The sequence below is a fragment of the Carcharhinus amblyrhynchos genome, chromosome 13 (genome assembly GCF_965287045.1).
Source record: "Carcharhinus amblyrhynchos chromosome 13, sCarAmb.v2.hapA, whole genome shotgun sequence".
Taxonomy (NCBI): domain Eukaryota; kingdom Metazoa; phylum Chordata; class Chondrichthyes; order Carcharhiniformes; family Carcharhinidae; genus Carcharhinus; species Carcharhinus amblyrhynchos.
The window spans coordinates 10,459,928-10,482,590 of record NC_137336.1 but is presented as its reverse complement, the minus strand read 5'-3'; the positions used below and the strand labels follow the sequence as shown (position 1 = coordinate 10,482,590).

Genomic DNA, 22,663 nt, shown 5'->3' with positions numbered 1-22,663 from the left:
AAGGAAAATATTCCTAACAAATCTGGTGCTCTCAATTTAAATTAACCCTTGGAATCCAGGCATCATTTTGATAAATCTACACTGCATACTATCCTAACTTGAAACTATCACCGTTTCCTCACTATTGCTGGGTTTAAATCCTGAAACACCCTCCCTAACAGCCCTATGGGCACACCTATAGCACATATACTGCAGAGATTCAAAATGGCAGTTCATCATGACCACCTTGAGGATAATTAGGGATGGGTAATAAATGCTAGCATAGCCAGCAAGGCCCACAATCTGGGAAAAGAGAAAAATGCTCTCCCAGGTCGGTATATCCTTCTTAAACTGATGCTTTGACCTACTCACAGTACTGCAGATGTGGTCTAACTGAGGCTTTATAAAGCTAAAGCGTGACTTGAGCCCCTTGTATTCCTCTCATTATAGTGGTGGCACGGTGGTTAGCACTGCAGCCTCACAACACCAGGGACCAAGGTTCTGGCCTCGGGTCAGTGTCTGTGTGAAGTTTGCACTTTCTCCCGTATCTATGTGTGGTTCCTCTGTGTGCTCCTGTTCCCTCCCACAGTCCAAAGATGTGCTGGTTAGGTTGATTGGCCATGATAAATTAACCCTAGTGTCAGGGGAATTAGCAGGGAAAATGTTTGGGGTTACGGGAATAAGGCCTAGGTGGAATTGTAGTCGGTATAGACTCAACGAGCCAAATGGTCTCCTTCTGTACTGTAGGGATTCTGCTAAGGTCAGCATTCCATAACCATTTTTGATTATTTTCTGTTTTGTTTATAGCATTTTAATGATCAGTGTACCTAAATTCGCAAATCTCTTTGGATTGCTGCTGTTTCTAGATTTTCCCCACGTATGGGGAAATGGTTTGTGTAGAAAAGCCCTTTCTGAATTCTCTCTTAAATGGCTTGTATCTAATTATCAGATTGTGCCATTTGCTACATTAGTAACATGTTAATGCATTTAGTTCAAGTATATCGCCATCTCCATTGAAATGGATATCGAGGGATTTGGAACAAAGGTGGCTAAAAGGAGTTGAGGTACAGATCAGCCCTGACCTAATTGAATAGTGGAACATGTCTTGAACTGAATGGCCTACTCCTGTTACTTTGCAATGATGCACAAATTAAGCAATTGTACATTTAACATTATTCCGAGTAATATACGAGCTGTTGCTCCTTTCAAAGAAAGGTTCTGTTGGCGTGAGTTTTGCAACATGCATTGTGACGATTAAATACTTGAGGCTTATGTTTAAGTGTTCATTTAATTTTGCTGTAAAATGTTGTAAGGCTTACCCTATTAATCTCAAGTTGTTGCTCTATAAATGCACCAGAAACATCAACAGAGTTGATGTGTGGGGGCTGCCTGAAATGATGGGAGTCTGCTTCTGTCAGTGGCAAGGCAATCAATTTTTGTCCATAGTTTAGCCCTTAGTTTAATGGGTTGCTGGACCCTTTTAAAGGGCAGTTATGAGTCGAGCATTTTGTAGTGAATTGCTTATAGACCACATTGAATAAGTGTAGATTTCCTTCCCTAAAAGACATTAGCACTGATTACGTATTAATGTATTAACTGAATTAACTGCATCCAGTTGCTGTGGTGGGATTTGAACTCACAACTTCAGATCACTAATTCATAGTTCAGTAATATAATGACTACAGTATAATTCCCTGGATTATTGATCCTGAATAGATTAAGTTGATGTTTTGACTCAACTCCCAAAGTAACTCTTGTATAATAATGTGTGATTGTGCATCATTTAGTATTTTAACTCATGTTTTGTACCCTGACCCAGAGATTCTACAAATGTTTATTTGTATCATAATTCAGTCTGATTAATGCAGATTAGTCCACCATGACACTTTGGATCACTCGCCAATGCTCCTGTTTCACAAAGTTCAGTTTTTTGACTTTGCAGTGCTTACGTTTTCTAATTATTTTTTATGGTGCTCTGGAGAATGATTCAGGAAATTTAGTTTCTGAATCGTTTGTCGCATATTTCTGATATGTAGGTTATCATTTGAGTACCTACGATTATGGTCACTGGAGACTAAAACTGATTTCTCATCATGAAATTGGCTAGGAAAAATGTACAGGAAAGAGAGCTTAAATGAAAATGTGACATAATTTAGCTTGCATTTTCTTTCCCCTCTCTCCCTTGCCTCTTTGCTCCCTGCTGCCCCTTTCTCTCCCCTCTTCCCCCTTTCTCTCCCCTCTCTCACTCGCCCTTACCCCCCACTCTCCCCCTCGCCCTTTCCCCACTCTCCCCCTCACCCTTTCCCCCCTCCCCTCTCTCGCTCGCCCTTACCCCCCCAATCTCCCCCTCGCCCTTCCCCCCCTCCCCCTCGCCCTTCCCCCTCGCTCTCGCCTTTTCTCCTCTCCCCTCACCCCCTTGCCTTTTCTCTCCCCTAGTCCTCTCACCCTTTCTCCCCTTCACCCCTTCTCCCCCCTCACCCCCCACCGCCTCACCTTTTTCTTTCCTTTCGCTCCAGCCTGCTGCAGTCCTTGTGGTAAAGGTGCCTGTAGTTCATGGAGAACGTGGCTTTGGGAAGTGCCGATGGAAGTCTTGCAAGCTACTATATGCTCCTTTGTAACAATGGAGTCAAACCCACGGTCATTAAACTTTAACTTCTTTCATTGACAAAATGTCTGACTCACAACAAATCCTTTGACTATCACATGATCAGATTTTGTCTGATTACACAGTGGATATTGAGGTAAATGGCTAAAAGCTTAGTAAGGGAAGAACGCTTTAAGGAGCATCTTCAGGAGAAGGGAGAGGAAGTTTCAGCACCTAGGCAGCTGAAGGCACAGCCACCAGTGGTGGAACGGTGAACCTGGTATATAATAGGCCAGAATTGAAGAAGCACAAATACTTCGGCTTATAGGATTGGAGGAAGTTAGAGAGATCAGGAGAGGTGAGGCTATGCAGGGATTTGAAAACCAGGATGGTAAAGTTAAAATCAAATGTTGCAGGAACAAGAGCTAGGGTAAGCCAGCAAACATTGGATACTGGGCAAATTATACATGGTCCATCAATGTTTTTAAATATAAATAACTCCAGTAACATTTGTATAATATTTTGCTATGGTGCAATTTTAATCTGTTTGTAATTTATTGTTTAAAGTTTATTTATTACTGTCACAAGTAGGCTTACATAACACTGCAATGAAGTTACTGTGAAAATCCCCTAGTCACCACATTCTGGCACCTTTTTGGGTACACTGGGGTGAATTTAGCATGGTCAATACACCGAACCAGCACGTCTTTCGGACTGTGGGCGGAAACTGGAGCACCCGGAGGAAACCCACGCAAACACGGGAAGAACGTACAGACTCCACAAAGTGACCCAAGGCTGGAATTGAACCCTGGTCCCTGCAGCTGTGAGGCAATTATTGATATATTTTAGCCTATTTCTTTTTGATTATATGGTAGAATGACAAAGTAAAGTATTCTGTGGATTTGGACATCACTGACAAGGCCACACTTGTTATTGTCCCAACTCGCCCATGTGAAAGTGGTAATGGTAAGTCTCTGCTTTGACCAACTGCAGTCAATATGCAGGAGCTCCCATAGATGGGCAGCACAGTGATTAGCAATGCTGCCTTACAGCGCCAGATACCTGGTTTCAATTTCAACCTTGTTTGATTATCTGTGTGCCATTTGCGCGTTCACCCCGGGTCTGCTTGGTTTCCTCCAGGTGTTCAGGTTTCCTCCCACGGTCAAAAGATGTGCAGATTGGGTGGATTGGCCATGTTGAATTAACCCTTGGTGTCCAAAGAAGTAAGTTTATGGGGATTAGTGAAGTAAATGCTTGGGGTTAAGAGGATAGGGTGGGGTGTGGGCCTGGGCAAGATACTCTGTTGGAGAGTTGGTGTGGACTGTATGGGCTAAACATCCTCCTTCTGCACTGTCAGGAGTCTGTGGTGTTGGGTGGAGAGTTCCAGGCTCCTGAACACGGTGACGGTGAAAACAGCCAATAATTAAGAAAGCCCACCAACCTCTACTTTCTCAGGAGGCTCAGGAATTCAGCACGTTTGCTATGACTCACTTTTAAAGATGCACCATAGAAAGCATCCTTTCTGGATGTGTCACAGTTTGGTATGGCTCCTGCTCTGACCAAGACCACAAGAAGCTACAAAGGGTCGTAAACAAAGTCCAGTTCGTCACACAAACAGCCTCCCATCCATTGATTCTGTCTACACTTCCCGCTATCTTGGAAAAGCAGCCAGCAGTATAAAGGACTCCGCGCAATCCAGACATGCTCTCTTTCATCTTCATCGGGAAAAAGATACTAAAGTCTGTGGTCATGTACCAACCAATTCAAGAACAGCTTCTTCCCTGCTGCCATCAGACTTTTCAATGGACCTATCTTGTATTAAACTGATCTTTCTCTACGCCCTGGCAATGACTGAAACGCTACATTCTGCACTCTCTCGTTTCCTTTTCTATGAATGGTATGCTTTGTCTGTATAGCACACAAGAAGCAATACTGCTCACTGTATGTTAATATATGTGGCATTAATAAATCAAAAAAGAATCTGAATGACATGTGTGAGTTAAGAGGGGACTTGAAAGTTTCCGCAACATTGTAGTTCAACTTTGAGTCATCACTTGTTCATTTTAAAAAAAATAAAAGCCACTGTCACAATTTTATTTGCATGTTTTCTTTTTGAAAGCTAAGTGCACCCGTGAGAAGGCAGTTTTCTACAGGAACGAACATGCAGCTCGTGTGATTGGATGCATTGTCACCTGTAGATACAATTTTTAAAAATTAATCCAGCTGTTTTAACTTGGATTCGTCCTGAGCAATAGATGGCAAGAGGTGTATAATTTTAGGACATATACCTTGAACAACTTCATGTTACAAGAATAGAGTTACTGGCAAACTATTGGTTTTTTTTTTCCTGTCTTGATTTGTCGATAGAAACATGAATTTTATTAAGATGGTCAGATGAGTGAAAGCTGGGCGTAGTCACTCTCGCATGTTTCACTATGGGTCTCTATTGTACAGTAGAATTCAGCAATGATGGAAACCAGTTCAATTAACTTAATGCATTTTTGTCCAAGGTTTAGTGTAGTATTGATTTTGTTTTTAGAAAAAAATCTGATACAACACAAAAGGGATTTAAAAATAAGCCTCATTCACAGAAATGATGTGCCAGGCCAACACAGTTACAATAATTGATTAGTTTATCAGAGAATCATATACATAAGGAGGAGCCAGAATAGTCAGTTCACTAATATCAGTATCCCTTATGATTTTTTCAGTGATTTGTTTGATTCATAGCTCACTTTGAGTGAAAGAGACAATTATTTAAATTCATTAGGGCCCTCATTATTTTTATTGAAGATATTCATCAGCCTGTCATTTTTGGAGAGAGAGTTGGGCCAGATAGAACTGCATAGAATATACATCACTGAAGCAGACTAGTGTTTATGCTCCACATGGACTACCTTCTAACCCTATCAACATATTCTTTCATTTCTTCATGTGTTTGTTACTTTCCCTTAGGTACCTCTTGCTGTTTTTTTTTAACCTACCTCTTTGCCCAAGCTTGTTTAATATCTCCTTATTATGTATGTGATGTTTGTCTTTTTAAGGCAGTACAGCCGAAATGAGTCCCCCGAATTGAGGGACCATTGGAAAGGGGGTGGCCACATCTGAGGGTGGAGTCCACTCTTGGCCAGAATCATCGAACAGCCATGAAGTAAATATGAAAGAAGAAGGTGGAGAGGAGAGAATGTCCGGGTTGCGTGGAGTTCCTTGTTATGCCGGCTCCTTTTCCGAGACAGCGGGAAGTGTGGACAAAGTAGATGGGTGGGAGACTGGTTTGTGTGATGGACTAGGCAGTGTTCATAGCCCTTTTATAGCGGTCTTGGTCAGAGCAGGAGCCATTCCAAGCTGTGATACAACCAGAAAGGATACTTTCTATGGTGCATCTGTAAAAAAATACTAGTGAGAATCATCGTGGACATGCCGAATTTCCCTAGTCTCCTGAGAAAGTAGAGTGTTGGTGGGCTTTCTTAACTATTTTTAACTTTTAACATATTCTGTGTAATCATTGGCACAAACCATTCAGCCCGACTGGTCCATGCTGTTGTTTGTTGCCCAAGTGAGACAGCCTGACCCTATTCAAACTAATCCTCTCATCCTATCCTTCTATTCCTTCATCCGTCACATTAAATGTCTTTACTTTAAATGTGCCTACGCTGTTTGCCTGGAAACTATTTCTCAGACATTTGGTTAGAATATGGAACTTAGTACCATAAGGAGAAGTTGAGCATAGCATAGAAGCAGGATTTGCTAAAATGATCAGAAACAAGAATTAAGGAGAAGGAGTAGGCTCTTTGACCCTGTTCAGTTAGTCACTAAGATTATGGCTGATCATTATCTTTCTGCACTATCCCCATATCACTAAACTCCTTTCGTACCCAAAACTCTTTGACCTCTATACTGAGACTCAGTGAGCATCCACATCTCTCAGCGGTAGACAATTTCAGAGATTTACAACCCTTTGGGTGAAGTAAATTCTCTTCAATTCAGTCCTGAATGGCCAAACACGTTCACTGAAACCGTGGCTTTCAGTTCTATATTACAGCTATTGGGAAAATCTGAACAGACTGTGGCTCATCTGTCTAGGAAGAAGAAGGCAGCGAGGTCTTTAGAATATCTTTTAGTTCATGAATTTGTTCATGAATAAGGTACACATAGAGAAAATAGTTCCACTTGCAAGGAACAGACTAACAGGCCTCCTCTTGAGATTGCTAACCTTTTCCCGCTGGGTTGCTAACATCCATTACTGTCTGGTGAAAGCGTGTTGAATGGACCTATCTTATATGAAGTTGATCTTTGTCTCCATCCTAGCTATGTCTGTAACACTGCATTCTCTACCTCTTTCCTTCTCTGTGTACAGTATGCTTTGTATAGTGTGCAAGAAACAATATTTTTACTAATATATGTGCCAATAATGAATCAAATAATAAATCAAATCAAAAAGAGACCAGAATGTTGTAAGTAGAACAAAGTCTCTAATAAATCCAATAGGGCAGTTCAGGAGAAACCTTTTTTTACCCAGAGAGTGGTGGGAAATATAGAAATTATTGCCAAGTGGAATAATTGAGGTGAATAAAGAACAAAGAAAATTACAGCACAGGAAAAGGCCCTTCGGCCCTTCAAGCCTGCACCAACCATGCTGCCCAACTTTACTAAAATCCCCTACACTTCCAGGGACCATATCCCTCTATTCCCATCTCATTCATCTGCTTGTCAAGATATCCCTTAAAAATCACTACCGTATCCACTTTCACTACCTCCCCCAGCAACGAGTTCCAGGCACCCACCACTCTGTGTAAAACAAAAAACCTGCCTCGTACATCTCTTTTAAACATCGCCGTTCGCACCTTAAACCTGTGCCCCCTAGTAATTGACTCTTCCACCTTGGGAAAAAGCTTCTGACTATCCACTCTGTCCATGTCCCTCATAATCTTGTAGACTTCTATCAGGTTGCCCCTCAACCTCGGTCGCTCCAGTGAGAACAAACAAAGTTTCTACAACCTCTCCTCATAGCTAATGCCCTCCATACAAGGCAACATCCTGGTAAATCTTTTCTGTACCCTCTCCAAAGCCTCCATATCCCTCTGGTAGTGTGGCAACCAGAATTGAACACTATATTCCAAATGTGGCCTAACTAAGGTTCTATTAATCTGCCAGTTTTTAAACTCAATACCCCGGCTGATGAAGGCAAGCATGCTGTATGCCTTCTTGACTCCTTCTCCACCTGTATTGCCACTTTCAGTGACCTGTGTACCTCCCTTTGCCTATCAATATTCTTTTAGGGTTCTGCCATTTACTGTACATTTCCTAGCTGTATTAGACCTACCAAAATGCATTACCTCACATTTGTCCGGATTAAACTCCATCTGCCGTCTCTCCGCCCAAATCTCCAGCTGATCTATATCTTGACGTATCCTCTGATGGTCTTCATCGCTATCCACAAATCCACCAACATTTGTGTCATCCGCAAAGTTACTAATCAATCCAGTTACATTTTCCTCCAAATCATTTATGTGTGTGTATATATATTACAAACAGCAAAGGTCCCAGCACTGATCCCTGAGGAACACTACTTGTCACAGCCCTCCACTTAGCACCAGTGTATTTAAGGGGAAGCTAGGTAGGTTCATAAGGGAGATAATAATAGAAGGACATGCTGAAGGGGTTGATTGGAGACAGCATAGAAAGAAGCTTCTGTTGAGCATAAGCAGCAACATGGCCCGGTTACGTCTCATGCCTGTTTCTAATTACAATGCCTTTATCCCAAAAACAATATCAGTGAGAAATGTAGGGTGGAGTTCTCCCATTTGGAGACTAACTGCAGTGGCAATTGGCTTTGGCAGTGCCTGACTCTCCAACCAGAATAGCAGGATCCCGTGCCAGGTTTGGTATTTAGAACCTCTTAATTATACGCGAACAAGTTCTCCTCTGGTCCTCCTGGCAGGCAGGCAGCTGATTCATTGGCCCACCCTCAGCTGACAGATTCAAAGGTCCCTGCGCCCTATTTAAATACCAGTCCAGCACACTTGTATCATTCTCTTCAACCCACATGCTTTCACCAGACAGTAATGGATGTTAGCAACCCAGAGGGAAAAGCGTAGCACTCTCAAGAGGAAGCCTGTTAGTCTGTTCCTTGATTTAACTATCCCCTCTCCATCCCATGCCCATACCCACTGCATCTGGAGTCCCCCACCTTGGACAGCCCTCCTTCCACATTCCCTCCTTGTCTTCATGCCTTATCTTCATTAGGTTTCACCCCTAGCTTCACCTTGCACTCCAGCCCCGGCCGAACTTTAGACCTTTATTGCAACGGCTGCATGAGTCCAACAGAATAGCTCAGTCAAGATAAACACTGCTATGTGATACCCCAGGGGCAAGGATATCCCTGTGGCTCCAGCCATAGGCACTGTACTGATTTGAATCCGTATTACAGCAGGGCCCATTGGATCAGCAGCACAGTGATGTCCATGGAGAGCAGCTTGGCATTGGAGATGGAGGCAGGAACTGGTCTGCCCCACCAGGGTGGTGAACAGTGCATCAGGAACAGTATGACACTGTGGCAGTAAGTTGTTGAACGTACCCTGAATTCCTTAACAAACTGAGAACTGCCTTGTGCACGTCACTCATTACCGACGTAAGTTCCTGTAAGATTGAAGGCCTGACACCCCAAAAACATGCTTTTAGGCTGATTGGTGTCAATAAATTGTCCCTAAATTGGACCTCCCTTAATCTGGCGCACATATAATTCCCTAAATTTGCACCCCTTTATTGTGGAGCCCACTAGAGGTAGACAAAAATCGTAGGTAGAAGAAAGACTTGAATAAGGCACTCACTGAGTGTTAAAATGGGCGGTGCGGGCTTGTAGGGCCAAAGGGCCTGTTTCCTGTGCTGTGCTGTTCTTTGTTCTGACGGGAGTTGTTATAATGAGCATTCATGAGATGCAGATGGTGTTTGTGCCACTTGCAAGTGGGAAGAGTGACTCCATTGGGGGAATTGCAGCGTGATTTTACACTGACATGTTTCTGACTTCTTCACCTCTGCCAGACTGCGCCTGCCACCAAACCTGCTACAATTGGTTGGGAGAATTCCACAAATAGTATCCGGTTATTTGTTGCGTTCCTGGTTTTTGGGAACTTCCTGTGTACTAAGTGACTCCTGTGTTTTCTACATTAACTAGTGACTACTTTGGCTGAAACCATTTTGAGGCTGCGTAAGATTTTCTAGAAATGAATGTCTTTCCATATCCATCCTGTCCGTGGCCAGAATTCTCCAATGTCCTCCACTGCCAGTGAGAACAGAAAATTTGGCCCTCAGCCAAATCTCCATTCACTGCAGCGAGACTGGAGAATCTCAGCTGTGGGTGAGATGAGAGAATTCCAACCCATACCTGTGGGAAGCATTCGCAAAAAGGAAAAATAAATTATTGTTTTTGCTTTTCATGCACATAGAATCATTTCACCCTACAGTGCAGAAAGAGGCCCTTTGGCCCATCGAGTCTGCATCGAACACAATCCCACCTCGGCCCTACCCCCATATCCCTACATATTATACCCACTAATCCCTCTAACCTACGCATCCCTAGACACTGAGGGGCAATTTCTTAGCATGGCCAATCAACCTAACCCTGTAACCCTGTCGAACCATATTTAATTACACATTCAAAGTATGCTGTGTGATCAGATTTTGGTACATGCGTTTGATTGAATCAGAATTGCTCACTTGCTTTTAGAAATGCATGCATATCAAATTGCAAAATGAGGAGGAGGAGGCAAGGAAGGTGATGATTCCAGCCAGTGTCTGAACCAGAAAGTTTGGAGCATTCTGGAGAAAAAAAAACTAAAGATTTTTAAAATCTTTAACATCAATGAACTGGTCCATTCAAAACTGCAATGTTTTTATAGTAATAGAAAATATAATAAAAGGAAAAACAGTTTCCATCAACATGAAAGTTCAAAATATCTGTTGGGTTGAAGAGTGGGAAGTTAGTTGCCACCGTCAAAAGAAAACAGGAAGCCTTGTCATTCTCCTCTGCCTTGTTCTGGATTTCTGAAACCCCTTTCTGGATTTCTACTTTCCATAACAAAAACTGATCGTTCAACATCATTTAAAATGGACTATCCAGTCATTACCTGATTGCTGTTTGTGGGATCTTGCTGAGTGCTGTTAGGTTTCCTATATTACAGTGACCATGTTTTTAAAACTGATTGCTATTCTCAGAATTTGAGCTGAGTTCTGATAGTGTCCTTGGAGTCAAAGGTCTTACAGAAATTTCTTGTTCTTACAAATGCCCTCCACCCATCAGCCCTGTGCTCAGACAATGGCCATGGTTCCTGGAATGTCATCGCTCAATTTTAGAACTTTTATCTTTGTTGAGTGAGCACAGTGTCTCCCTGTTCTCACTGACTGTAAAATTTCAGACAGTTCTTGGCAGCAAGGTGGCTGGATTACACACAGCACACACCTATAAATCCATTGACTGACAGTGTAAAAGTCAGCCCTAAATGTTTGGAGTTACTTTTTAATTAGCTGTCTGTATGAATTTTTGGAAAAGAATGCAATTCTTAGCTGTAGGTTCGAAATGCTGCAGACGTCCTGTTCGAGCTTCATGTCGATGTGGAGGAGACGGGTCACCTGTGACATTGAACCAACATCTGGAATCAACAGACCTACGACAATAAATGACCCTGTCACATTTTCTGTTGGGAGTACGCAACTGTGGTTTGCCCATTTATTCATGAAAAGCAATTCGTGGTTGTGTTATTACCAAGTTAATAGAAAAACAGTATGGGTGCTTAACTTTGGAATGCTGGCAGTAATTGTGCGTGCCACTTTCATTAACTGAATGAAGATTTTATTCTTCAGCATGCTAATTATCACTGCATGTTCAACCCCCAAAAGATGAGATTCTGCTGTGCAACTCCAAGGAAAGATTTGCAATTATACACTGCCTTTCATGACCTCAAGCACTTCATAGCCAATAAGATACTTTTAAAGTGTTATCACTTGTAATGTAGAAACCATAACAGCCAATTTGAACACAGCAAGTCCCAGAAACAGCAATGTGATGAAGAAAGGTGATTTGTTTCTTAATGATGCTAGCTGGTAGATAGATATTGACCCAGACTACCAGAGGGAACTACCCTGTTCTTTTAATTAGTCATGATGTTGGACTGGGGTAAACACAGTAAGAAGCCTCACAACACCAGGTTAAAGTCCAACTGGACTTTAACCTGGTGTTGTGAGACTTTTTACTACTTTTAATTAGTGCCATGGGATCTTTTATATTACACACCAGCCTGATTTTGGAACTAAATCGCTGTTTCTTCACTGTTGCTGGGTCAAAATCCTGGAACTCCTCCTCTTACACCACTGTGGATACTTCTACAATATGTGGACTGCAACAATTCAACAAGGCAGCTCACCACCCTTCCCTTGTGGGAAGTTAAGGATGGGCAATAAATGTTGGTCTAGCCAGTGATACCCACATCCCATGAGCAACTAAAAGAAATCTCCCAAGTTCCAGATTTTCACTACCTTTTTGTGCAGAAAGTGTTTCTTGACTTCAGTCTAGCAAAGCCTGACAAAAATTTTTAATACTTACTCACTACTATTCCAGACGCCCCTACTGGAGAAAATAATTTTTGTTTACCCTTTTGAATTTTTTTTAACATTTTTAAACAATTCAGTTGGATCCCTCTTCAATCTGCTAAGCTCAAGGAGATACGAGCTGACTTTATGCAACCAGCATTTATAATTTAACCACTCGTGCCCCTATAATTTAAACATGCAGCTGATATGATTGACATTTACCCATGTCCCATCAATAATGCATGAATTTTTTATAAAGTATTGGTATCACCGATAAGACCAGTACTTATTCCCCTTTCTTGGTTGCCCCATAGAGAAAATGGTGGTGAACTGTCATCTTGAACTGCTGCACTCTGTGAAACCACAGTGCTGTTAGATAAACAGTTAGAGGATATCGCTTAGCCAGGATGAAGGAATGTTGGTATGTTTCTAAATTGGGATGACATGTGATTTGGAAGGTAAACTGGATGTGATAGTGTCCCCATGCAATGTTTCCAGTTAGTATTATGGAAGAAAGTGTGTGTTAATCTTGCTTTTCTGAACGTGCGTAGGTGTCATTTGGTACTGCTTCGAGTCAACATTTTTTTAAAACAACTCTGTATTCCCACCTCTGGCCTCTTGCATAGCCTTGATTGCAATCACTCTACAACTGGTGTCTTATCTACTGCTGCCTGGGTTTTGAGCACTGGAATTCCCCCTCCATGTCACTCTTGTCGTTGAGAATTTCCTTAAAACTTACCCCTTTGACCAAACTTTTGGCAACTTCCTTGGTCTTGTATTTTACTTGATGGTGATCTTGTAAAACACGGTAATATTTTGTACCACATTAAAAGTTCTATATAAATGCAAGTTGTCGATGAGAGTTGAGGTATGGATACTATCAGTGACTTGTGTAAACACACGGGCACTGGAAATACCCTGAGCTTTAGGAAAAGAATTCCAGAGCTAAGGAACTAGAGAGGGCATGTCTTCCAATGGCAGAGCGATGGAAACTGGGGAATGTGCACAGGAGGTGGGAACTGGAGGAGTGTAGAGGGGTTATACAGCTGGAGGGAGAAACAGAGGTGGGGAGGTGTGAGGCCATGGAGGGAATTTACAATCTAGGGTGAAAACTTTAAAATTGAGGTACTGCCAGTCTGAGATCCAATGTAGGTCAGCTTGCGGAGGAGCTGTTGGTGAGCAGGATGTGATGTGAGTTTGGAGGGTTGTAGTTGGGAGGCTGACTGGTGCAGCCTTCAAAATACTGAATTTTACACGTGTTTTTCCTAAAGCTCATTGCATGAGTTAATAAAAAAAACGCTTTTGTGCAAGTGATATTGAATATTATGTCAAAAAACTCATCATTATTCAGAGCTGACCTTGGGCATTGGATGCTAGGTGGTTCCTCTAATTAAGAAGCACTCATTGTTGACAAATGATTGAATCTTGTGTTTAAACAATTCAAACATGCCCCGAGAGGTTTACTTCAGCATTTTGCTTAAACCAGCATTTTCTCTTGCACCTTCCTGATTAGCTGTAGTTCCAGTGATTGGAGTAGGTAGTCCAGGCAGAATTTGAAGAAGATTTCTATTCAATCTGTCTGGGCTGAATTCATCCATCTCCGGCAAATGCTGTAATGAAGAATGATGCCAGTGCGCTGCTGAATTGTCTGTGTCCAATGGAATTGTCCATAGATTCTGCCTGACCTCCTGATTTCCTGCATTCTTTGCTCCTGATATCAAGCTGTTCAATCAACCATGTTCTTTTTAATTTGAATTTATTATTGTTAAACCTGCAGATTTCTGTACATTTGAAATTGATAGATGTTATCATTGGGTTAAGCAGCAGCTTGGCTCAGTGGATAACATTCTTGCCTCTTAAGTCAGAAGTTGTTCGTTCAAGTCCCAGACTAGAAGCTTGAGCATTTCATTTAGGCTGGCCGTACCAATTAGAATAGCAGTCCTGATGATGAAATATTAAACGAAGGTCCTATCTGCTGTTCAAGTAGGCCTGAAAGATTATGTGGCATTATTTGAAAGAAAGCAAGGGAGTACTTCCGTTGTTCTGGCTAAGATTCAACCAATATGCTGCAAAAATTAAATTAATAGTCAATCAACTCGTTACTATTGGTAGGGCCTTGCTATTCATTCTGCCTGCCTAATGATGGTGACAGTTGTAATATGCCTTTATGGGATACCAGCAAGACTAGAGGAAAAGTGTGTCATATGATCCAGCCTCAGTTCCACTTTTCCACTTTCCCGTAAGCCAAAGTTTTCTAACTATGTATACATGTTCCCTTGTGTCTGGTTTACATACATGAACCCATGAAGTGTTCACACAATTGTTTATGGTGATTGCTGCCTTTATGTCAGAGGTGGGCAACCTGTGGCCCAGGTGCTACATGGGTTCTGAATGTGGCCCATGAGACACTTTGTTATTCGTGGTCCACGTTCAGGGTTGCCATATTCCACTGATTTCCATCCTTGCAATTTTTTTCCTACTGGTATAACTAAAGTGATACACACACAAAGCAAGGGCAAGTGAAGAGAGGTGCATGCCGATCGCTCACAACATTGACTGTGAGAGCCGTGCGCTCCCTCTGTGTACAAAGCGTAAATATTTATTTTGTTTGTACCATTTGAAGTTGATAGTTCTATCTGTGTGTAAATGATTTAAGCATTTTCTGTAACTCATTATGAAATATTCAGAGTGTATTAAACATATTTAATCTTATTGATGGGTCATGGTTAGTGAACAAGCCTGATTTCAATCTTGTGGCCCACTGAGATGGAGAGTCACTCATGCAGCCCACTCACTAGCCTAGGCTGCCCATCACAACTTTATATCATTATAAGAACACAACATACTATTAATGAATGGTACAGCAGCATGGCAGCAAGAGATGATTAACATGGTGTGACATGGTTAATAGCTTTAGATCGTATTACATGGCGTGAGATGACCTTGAACATCGTGGTCTGACTGCAGTGAAAGCTGAATCGGAACGTATTGAAATCACAGCATGATAACTGTGCAAAGTTTTGAAGTCATCAGTAGCAGGGCTGTGTTTTGCTCTCACGTTTAAGTGAAACTGAGGCTGGATTACCCGACACACTTCCTCACTTGTTATATCATGCTGCTGTATCTTTAAAGGCACATTGCAATTAAAGTTATTTGGCCAAAACAAGTTGCTAATTATTCGTTATTGACCAAGATTGATACAGTGGCAAGTGGCAACATATTGCCCCTGCTATAAAAGGAGTTTCCTGAAGGTGTTCCCCTGGGGTGCTCCATGCTTGTTGAACCTCACTCAACCAATACATAGACTGTGAAAGACAGTACAGTGAAACCCCAATTTTACCCGCCCTGATTTAGCGCAAATTCGGATATAATGTGATGAATCATTGGACTCTTTGTTTTTTGCTCTTTCTGGGGAACTGAAAAGTTTTTAGTTACTGCAATCTATTTCTAAAGTGAAAGTTAGAAATTGTAGACAGAAAACACTTGCTCCTCCTCTTGCCCAGTTCAGGTAAAAGGGGTTCTCACTTAGAAAAAAACTACATTAGACACTTGTTCAAAAGAGGAAGTACTTCACAGTTAATGGACCATGAAAGTGCTTGTGTAAATAAACATCCCCACTGCCTGTTTTAAACTAGCCTGGACCTGCCAATCAAAAGGTTTGTAAAAGTTAATGAAGCGTGTGGTGATTGTATAAACAGAGCTCTGATGGTCACCGAGATCGTCCGTAATGTAACTATAGCACCCCGATCTAGCGTGACCCCGCTTTTTTCGCAATAACATTGTATGGACCCCAACCATCGTGTTGTAACAGGACCGCACTGTATATAGTTAAAGAACGAAAAGGAATTTATTTGCTAATGCATGCATCAGGAGAGAGAAACAGTCAATGAGGGTTGACTGTCCTCTCTGAGCTAGTACTACAAGGTAAAATTATATTTTTTTAACATTTCATTATCCTGCCTAGTTTCCTCAATCAACTGGAGGGCCCAGTCACAATATTCAACATTATTACCTTAGCCCATAACATTCCACCTCTCAACAGGAATAGGAGATTATTAGCTTACTGCCCATATAGGTTCCTTACCCTTTTCTTGGAAACTTAACCCGCGTCATTAGCAGTGTACAAGGCCATAGCCAACACCTGCAAATTTTAATTGGTGAAAGGAGCCACCTCTTTCGCCTTTACCTGGGCCTCTCTTACCAGCTTGAGAGACTGCTCCAGCCCCGCTACCCATGAACGAATTTACTCCCTTAAATAGTAGGCCTATGATTAAACTTGTTTTTGTGTATCCAGAAACTGTGTAACAGAAGCTGCATTTCTGTGCTCCATTGTATTAAAAGAATTCAGCCTGTCTATCACTGTTTCCCATTATGCTGCATTCAGAACAAAGTTGGCCAAGGCGCACAATACATGTATATTGAAAATACAGTTGGAGCTTATAATACTTGGTTAATTTGTGGTTGTACGGTTTATAATACCTTTGCAGTTTTTGTTCCAGGCACATTGTGAATTCTCACTGTATTATAAGGCACTTTATAATTACCTTAATCTAGTCTACTTATTATAGTAAAACTAAAATGAAGGGCCTCATACTAAGAATTCTATACTACTCCCCATCACCTGCAAATTCTACAAGACACGTACCTGCAGACATGGAAGGTTATGGTGAAACCGAATACTGTGCAACTTTTAGTGTGTAATAGTTCATTTATTTTCTGTGCAGGATCCATAGTCCTGGAGTGCAAGTACAATCAATCCTACTGGGTTTCACCAATGTTCTGCATTATTCAGCAATCACAACTCTAACAGCATGTAGTAACGTTGCGCTGGTGACAAACTGTGGAATTAGTCAGATCTCATTCTGTATATCAACCATTAAAACTACTCCTGTCATCTCAGTTCATGACCTACTGTGGAAAAATTGTTTCAACAAAATTGGCAGCTTCAAGGGAAGAATGTCAATTGACGTTTTACCCAATGCAAATGCTAGCAGCTACAAAAAGAAATGGTGGAAAACTCTATATCACAAAAACTGTGGAAAGCCATCATCAAAAGATGGCTGACTCAATTCAACATGTCCACAAGAAGTGACCATGTTGCACTTAGTGGGTTGAGCTAGACATTGCCTGGTGAAGACAGGCAGGTGATTACACTGGACACTTTGTGATCTGGTATTCTTCAACAACTTCCATGGGCACAGATCAGACAAGAAAACACACAAGAGATTGTTCACACCTTGCCAATAGACAATGACGTTGCAGTCATTGTCAAGAAGTGTCAGCATATCAAGAGCATGTGCCAAATAAGCAGAAAGAACCACACGAAGTTCTTGCCCTTCCTTAGTCCAAAAGCCACATCCGACCTCTGCCATGACTTTATCATCATTGTCAATACTTTACAAAGTAACCATCATTCCAGAATTGTACAATATGTCAAGCACAATTGTTTTGCACACTCAAGTACAATTTTCAGTTTGGTGTGCCTAAAGAGACCGTTATGGATAACAGTATGCAATTTATTGGTAAGCCATTTCAGGATCTGTGAGAGAAGTCACATTACTGCTCCTCATTACAGTAGATCTAACAGCCAAGCTGAACAAGTGATTTACATAGTGAAATCTCTAATTCTCAAATGTGGACAGACCAAGCAAGATCTGCACAATGCAATGTTACAATTGTTTCATCACCAGCAGAGCTTATGTTCAACTAACCAGCATTTACCAGTTTACCTACTCTTAACCATCTACTCTCTCAGAAACTAGAGAACAACTTTTGAAATTGCAGGAGAAGGTGACCAATGTTTACAGTAAAAATGTGGGTACAGAATTCAATCTCTCTACAACAATCTAAGGTCCCTGCCTGCTTTGGGGAGACGACCATCATTCCAGTGCCAAAAAAAAGCAAAGCAGCATGCCTTAATGACTATTGTCTGGTGGCTCTGAAATCCATCATTATGAAGTGCTTTGAAAGGTTAGTTACGGCATAAATCAATTCTGACCTCCCAGATTGCCTGCATCTAGTACAGTTCATCTGTACAGTGCCCCAACAGGTCCACAGCAGAAATTGAGATTTGAATTTTGTGCAAAGCTTGTACGTGAATTAAACTTAGAATCCAATATTGAGTGAACTAGTCTTTCGAAAGTGACTTTAAATACTTCATCTGTTGCTCAGGTGGGTGTAAAAAATCATAAGTCACTATCTGAGGAAGAACAGAAATGTTGCTGCCTGTACCTTGGGCCAGTGGTTCTCCTCAAATCACCAACAAGAACAGACTAACTGCTTTTCTTCTCATAGGTATTATTGGGACCGTTTGGAAGTGTACACTTAATGTTTTATTCATCAGCAAAGGCTCATTTTCACTCCTGATATTTTTACTTCCCCAGGAGATGTGGTAGACATTTATCAACGGGAGTTTCTAGCACTTCGAGACAGACTGCACGCAGCTGAGCAAGAAAACCTCAAACGCTCTAAAGAACTGAACCTCGTCTTGGATGAGATAAAACGAGCTATTGCTGAGAAACAAACATTGAGGGATTTCAACAGAACCTGGAGTAATTTGTCAGGTACCTTCCATTCTACATTGGACCTACTCTGCATAGAACAACCATAACAGTGCCTGCTGTTTATGTAGAGCCTTTAATGTAGTATTAACATCCCAACGTGCTTCCTAAAAGTGATTCTCAAATAAAAGTTGATAGTGAGCCACATGAGAAGATGTTAGAACATGTGATCAAAAGTTGAATCACAGTTAGGTTTAAGGATTGTCTCGGAGGAGAGAGAGGCACTGAAGTTTAAGAAGAGAAATCTAGAAGTGCAGGGGGGGCTAAAATGACTGAAGGCACAATGGCTAAAGTTAGGATAAAAATTGGGTATGTGCAAGAGCACAGAGATCTCAAAGGGAGGGGTGAAGCTAAGAGGGTATTAAATTTAGGGTGAGAATTTTAAATTCCAGGAGTTACTGGAATGAAAACCAAAATGTTCAGACGTTGAGCACAATATGGTGGGTGAAGATGCATCTGAAGGAGCTCATGGGTGATTGGATGGTAACTATTTTCGAAGACTCTGATAGCTTTTCTCTTTGCAGGGATGTCACCACTTTATTCAGGGTTCAGTGGTGTAGACTTGTTCTGCTAAAGAAAAAGTCAATTTCCAGATCTTAATATGTACAGGCATATGCATTTCTTTGAAAAACAGTGTCTGGGATTCAGTGAGGCCAAAGAGCCCAAAGCATTGTCAGTAATGGTGTCACGTTTTAGTGACCAAGCAATGTCTTTTAAAATATTTAGTTTGAGTAAAAAACTAAGTTTTTATTATCCGCAATGAGCCCAGTCTTTTCTCCTCATGCTCACATTCTGACAAGTCTAATATAAATGTAAATGTAAGCAAGAATAGGTTCTCTGCAATGAGTGAGGTTTAGCCCACCGGCTAAATTGTGTCACAAGCTTGTTTAATGTTGACTGCTCAATGATTTTTCTTGTTAATGTATTCCACTTTTATTACCATCTGGTGGAAATAGTTTCAGTTGACTTCACTGAATCACATACTTGTAAGCAATAGCGTTAAAAGATTCTGCTGAGGATGGTCCTTTTGTTGACTGTTCTATAACATTTAAAGGTAATCTCTAGAAAAGTTCTACACAAATGCCTCTTTTTGATGGAAACGTATCCTGCTTGAAATTCTGCTGATAATCAATGGTAAAACTTTTGATGGGGGTGATGAGGGAAGAGTTTAAGTAATTACGTTGAACTTGTACAATGCCCTGCTATAACTTCTTTAATAATACCTTCTAATGTTTTCCTTTCAATAGATGTTAAGGTAACTAGCCTTTGTTTGCTGCTTTCTGTCTCCCTCCCTTCTGAATTATGAAGTTGCGTTTGCTATCTTCCAATCTAATGGGACCTTCCCTGAATACAGGGAGTTTTGGAAGTGCACCAACTATTTCACTGCATCCTCCTTGTAAGTCCCTTGGGTGAAGTACCTCTATCGTCTATAGTGACTCTCCCAGGGCTGCTTTGCCCAGTTGAAGGCACTATATAAATGCAAGCATTGTTAAATTTATGTACAATAATCTAGCAGGCATCTATAATAGCAAAACTCTACCACGTATGAGGATTGTACTGCTTGCTGAAAGAAAAACACTGCTGGGCACTGTTTAAAAAAAAAGGTACTCGGCAGGCCAGATTAAACAGAAAATATCCAGTTGAACAGTATTCAGCACACTGTGCACATGAGGCAACAGAACATCTTGTCGATCAGTATTATCTATATTTCTGTACTAAATTAAATTCAAAACAAAATCTGTTGATGATGTAAAATATGACATATTAAAATATAAGTTAGCATTACCAAAGGGGATTTTGATTATTTTTGCAAATCTGGTGTGGGTGTGTGTGTGTGTGTGGGTGTGTGTGTGTGTGTATATTCCTGCACCCTTACTGAGTTGGAATTGAAGATTACATGGAGCCATAATACTTTGGCCACAAAGTAGTAAATGGAATTTACAGAAATGCTGGCTGAAATAGAAGCAGTATATTGCAGCGTAATTTTTTTCATCATGTTTTTCAACATCGTTCAGTAGCAAAGAACACAACTGAAGAAAATAATTTGCATTTATATATAGTGCCTTTTGTAACTGTAGGGCATGCAGCCAGTCACTGTTGTAATATCACAAATACAGTAAGAAGTCTCACAACACCAGGTTAAAGTCCAACAGGTTTATTTGGTAGCAAAAGCCACTAGCTTTCAGAGCGCTGTTCCTTCATCAGGTAAGTGCACTTACCTGACGAAGGAGCAGCTCTCCCAAAGCTAGTGGCTTTTGCTTTCAAATAAACCTGTTGGACTTTAACCTGCTGTTGTGAGACTTCTTACTGTGTTTACCCCAGTCCAACGCCAGCGTCTCCACATCGTAATATCAGAAACACAGCAGCCAATCGGTATGCAAGAAACTCCCATAGAAGGTAATGTGATTATGATCAGGTAGTGGTTGGGGAAATAAATATTGACCAGGACACGGGTAACAGGCACCCGTGGAGTTTTTACATCCAGCTGAGAGGGAAGGTGAGGCCTTGGTATAACTTCTCATTTAAAAGATAGTATCTCTCAGGTAGCATTTCTTCCTAGTGCCAACATTGAAGTGTCAACCTGAAGACTGTGTTCAAGTTTTTAGATTGATTATGGAACTGGAACCATCAAACTGCAGTTGAAAACAAGTATAGACAATCTTTTAAAACAGAGATGAGGAGGAATTTCTTCAAACAGAGAGTGGTGAATCTGTGGAACTTCGTGCCGCAGAAGGCTGTGGAGACCAGGTCATTTAAGACAAATATAGATAGGGAATCAGGGTTTATGGGGAAAAGGCAGGAGAATAGGGATGAGAAAAAATATCAGCCATGATTGAATGGCGGAGCAGACTCCATGGGCCAAGTGGTCTAATTTTGCTCCCTATGGTCTTATGTGGATGAGGTTGGCACTGGTTTTAAAGGACTGCGCAGTGTCTGCTGACCATGAGTTCACTGTCAACATGGAAGATTGGAGATCAACCCATGGGGTTGAAAGGTAGTTGAAATAAAGAGCTTTAATGTTGAGTCATTATAAAAATAAATCTAAAAGTGGAGAAATTACCATAATCCTAGGTGGTGGGCTAAGAGTTCTGCCGTATCCCAATGTGAGTCATTGGACATATGGCAATGACAAAATTAATCTTTAATCAAGACTCAATTTTTTTAATCATTCTGGGGAAGTGGTCATCACTAGCTAGGCCAGCATTTATTGTCCATCACCTAATTGCCCATAGTACCATTCTAGTAAATCTCTGTACTCCCTCCAAGTCCTTGACATCCTTGAGCTCCATATTCTGCCTGGAGCCAAACCAGTGTTTTCTTGCTTTTGTGGCTCAATGCCTCTCTTTGGGTGAAATTTTCCCATAATTTGTCAGCGTCAGACCCTGACTGGCATGTATGTGTCAAGATGCACAGCTTAGCTTTCAGACCAGATTTTCTGGAATTCTGGAGATGTGGGTTGTAAAGTCATTGTGGCGGGACAGGCCTGATTGAACCAGCAAGGCCAGCTCCGAATAACACTAAAAATAAACCTTTTTTTTCCCAGAATGCACTAAATTCCATTTGTTATGCCCATTCATCTTAACAGTCGGTCTATGAATTCAAATAGCAACCTCCAACTTGAACTTGCAACCGTTTTGCTACTGCATAGTCTACACGACTATCTGGAACAGTGAAATCTGGTCTTCAGCATGGTCTTGTCATGTTTCTAAAATTAATACAACATTTCAAATATTAAATACAGTGTTTTATTGAATGTAATTTGGTAAAAATCGAGTAACACAAATAATGTCATGAACCACAGACTTGTAATAAACGGACACAACTTTGCTTCCAAACAAGAAGACAGAAGTCTTGAAATTGCTGTCAATTTGTGTGCGATGTGCTTCATTCAGCACTTTATGTAATGTTACTGGGCCAAGGATACATTCTTTTTTCTTTTTTAAGTCAGATTTTT

At 41.2% G+C, this 22,663-nt stretch overlaps 1 protein-coding gene across 1 annotated transcript in view; it reads left to right on the top strand.

Annotated features, from left to right (window-relative positions):
* The window catches only part of mgat4b (alpha-1,3-mannosyl-glycoprotein 4-beta-N-acetylglucosaminyltransferase B), a 225,142-nt gene that overhangs the window by 93,689 nt on the left and 108,790 nt on the right, over positions 1–22,663 (top strand). Inside the window, exon 2 of the mRNA XM_080201274.1 lies at positions 18,532–18,711. Coding sequence (XP_080057400.1) covers positions 18,532–18,711 — 180 coding nt within the window. The remainder of the gene's footprint in view (positions 1–18,531; positions 18,712–22,663) is intronic.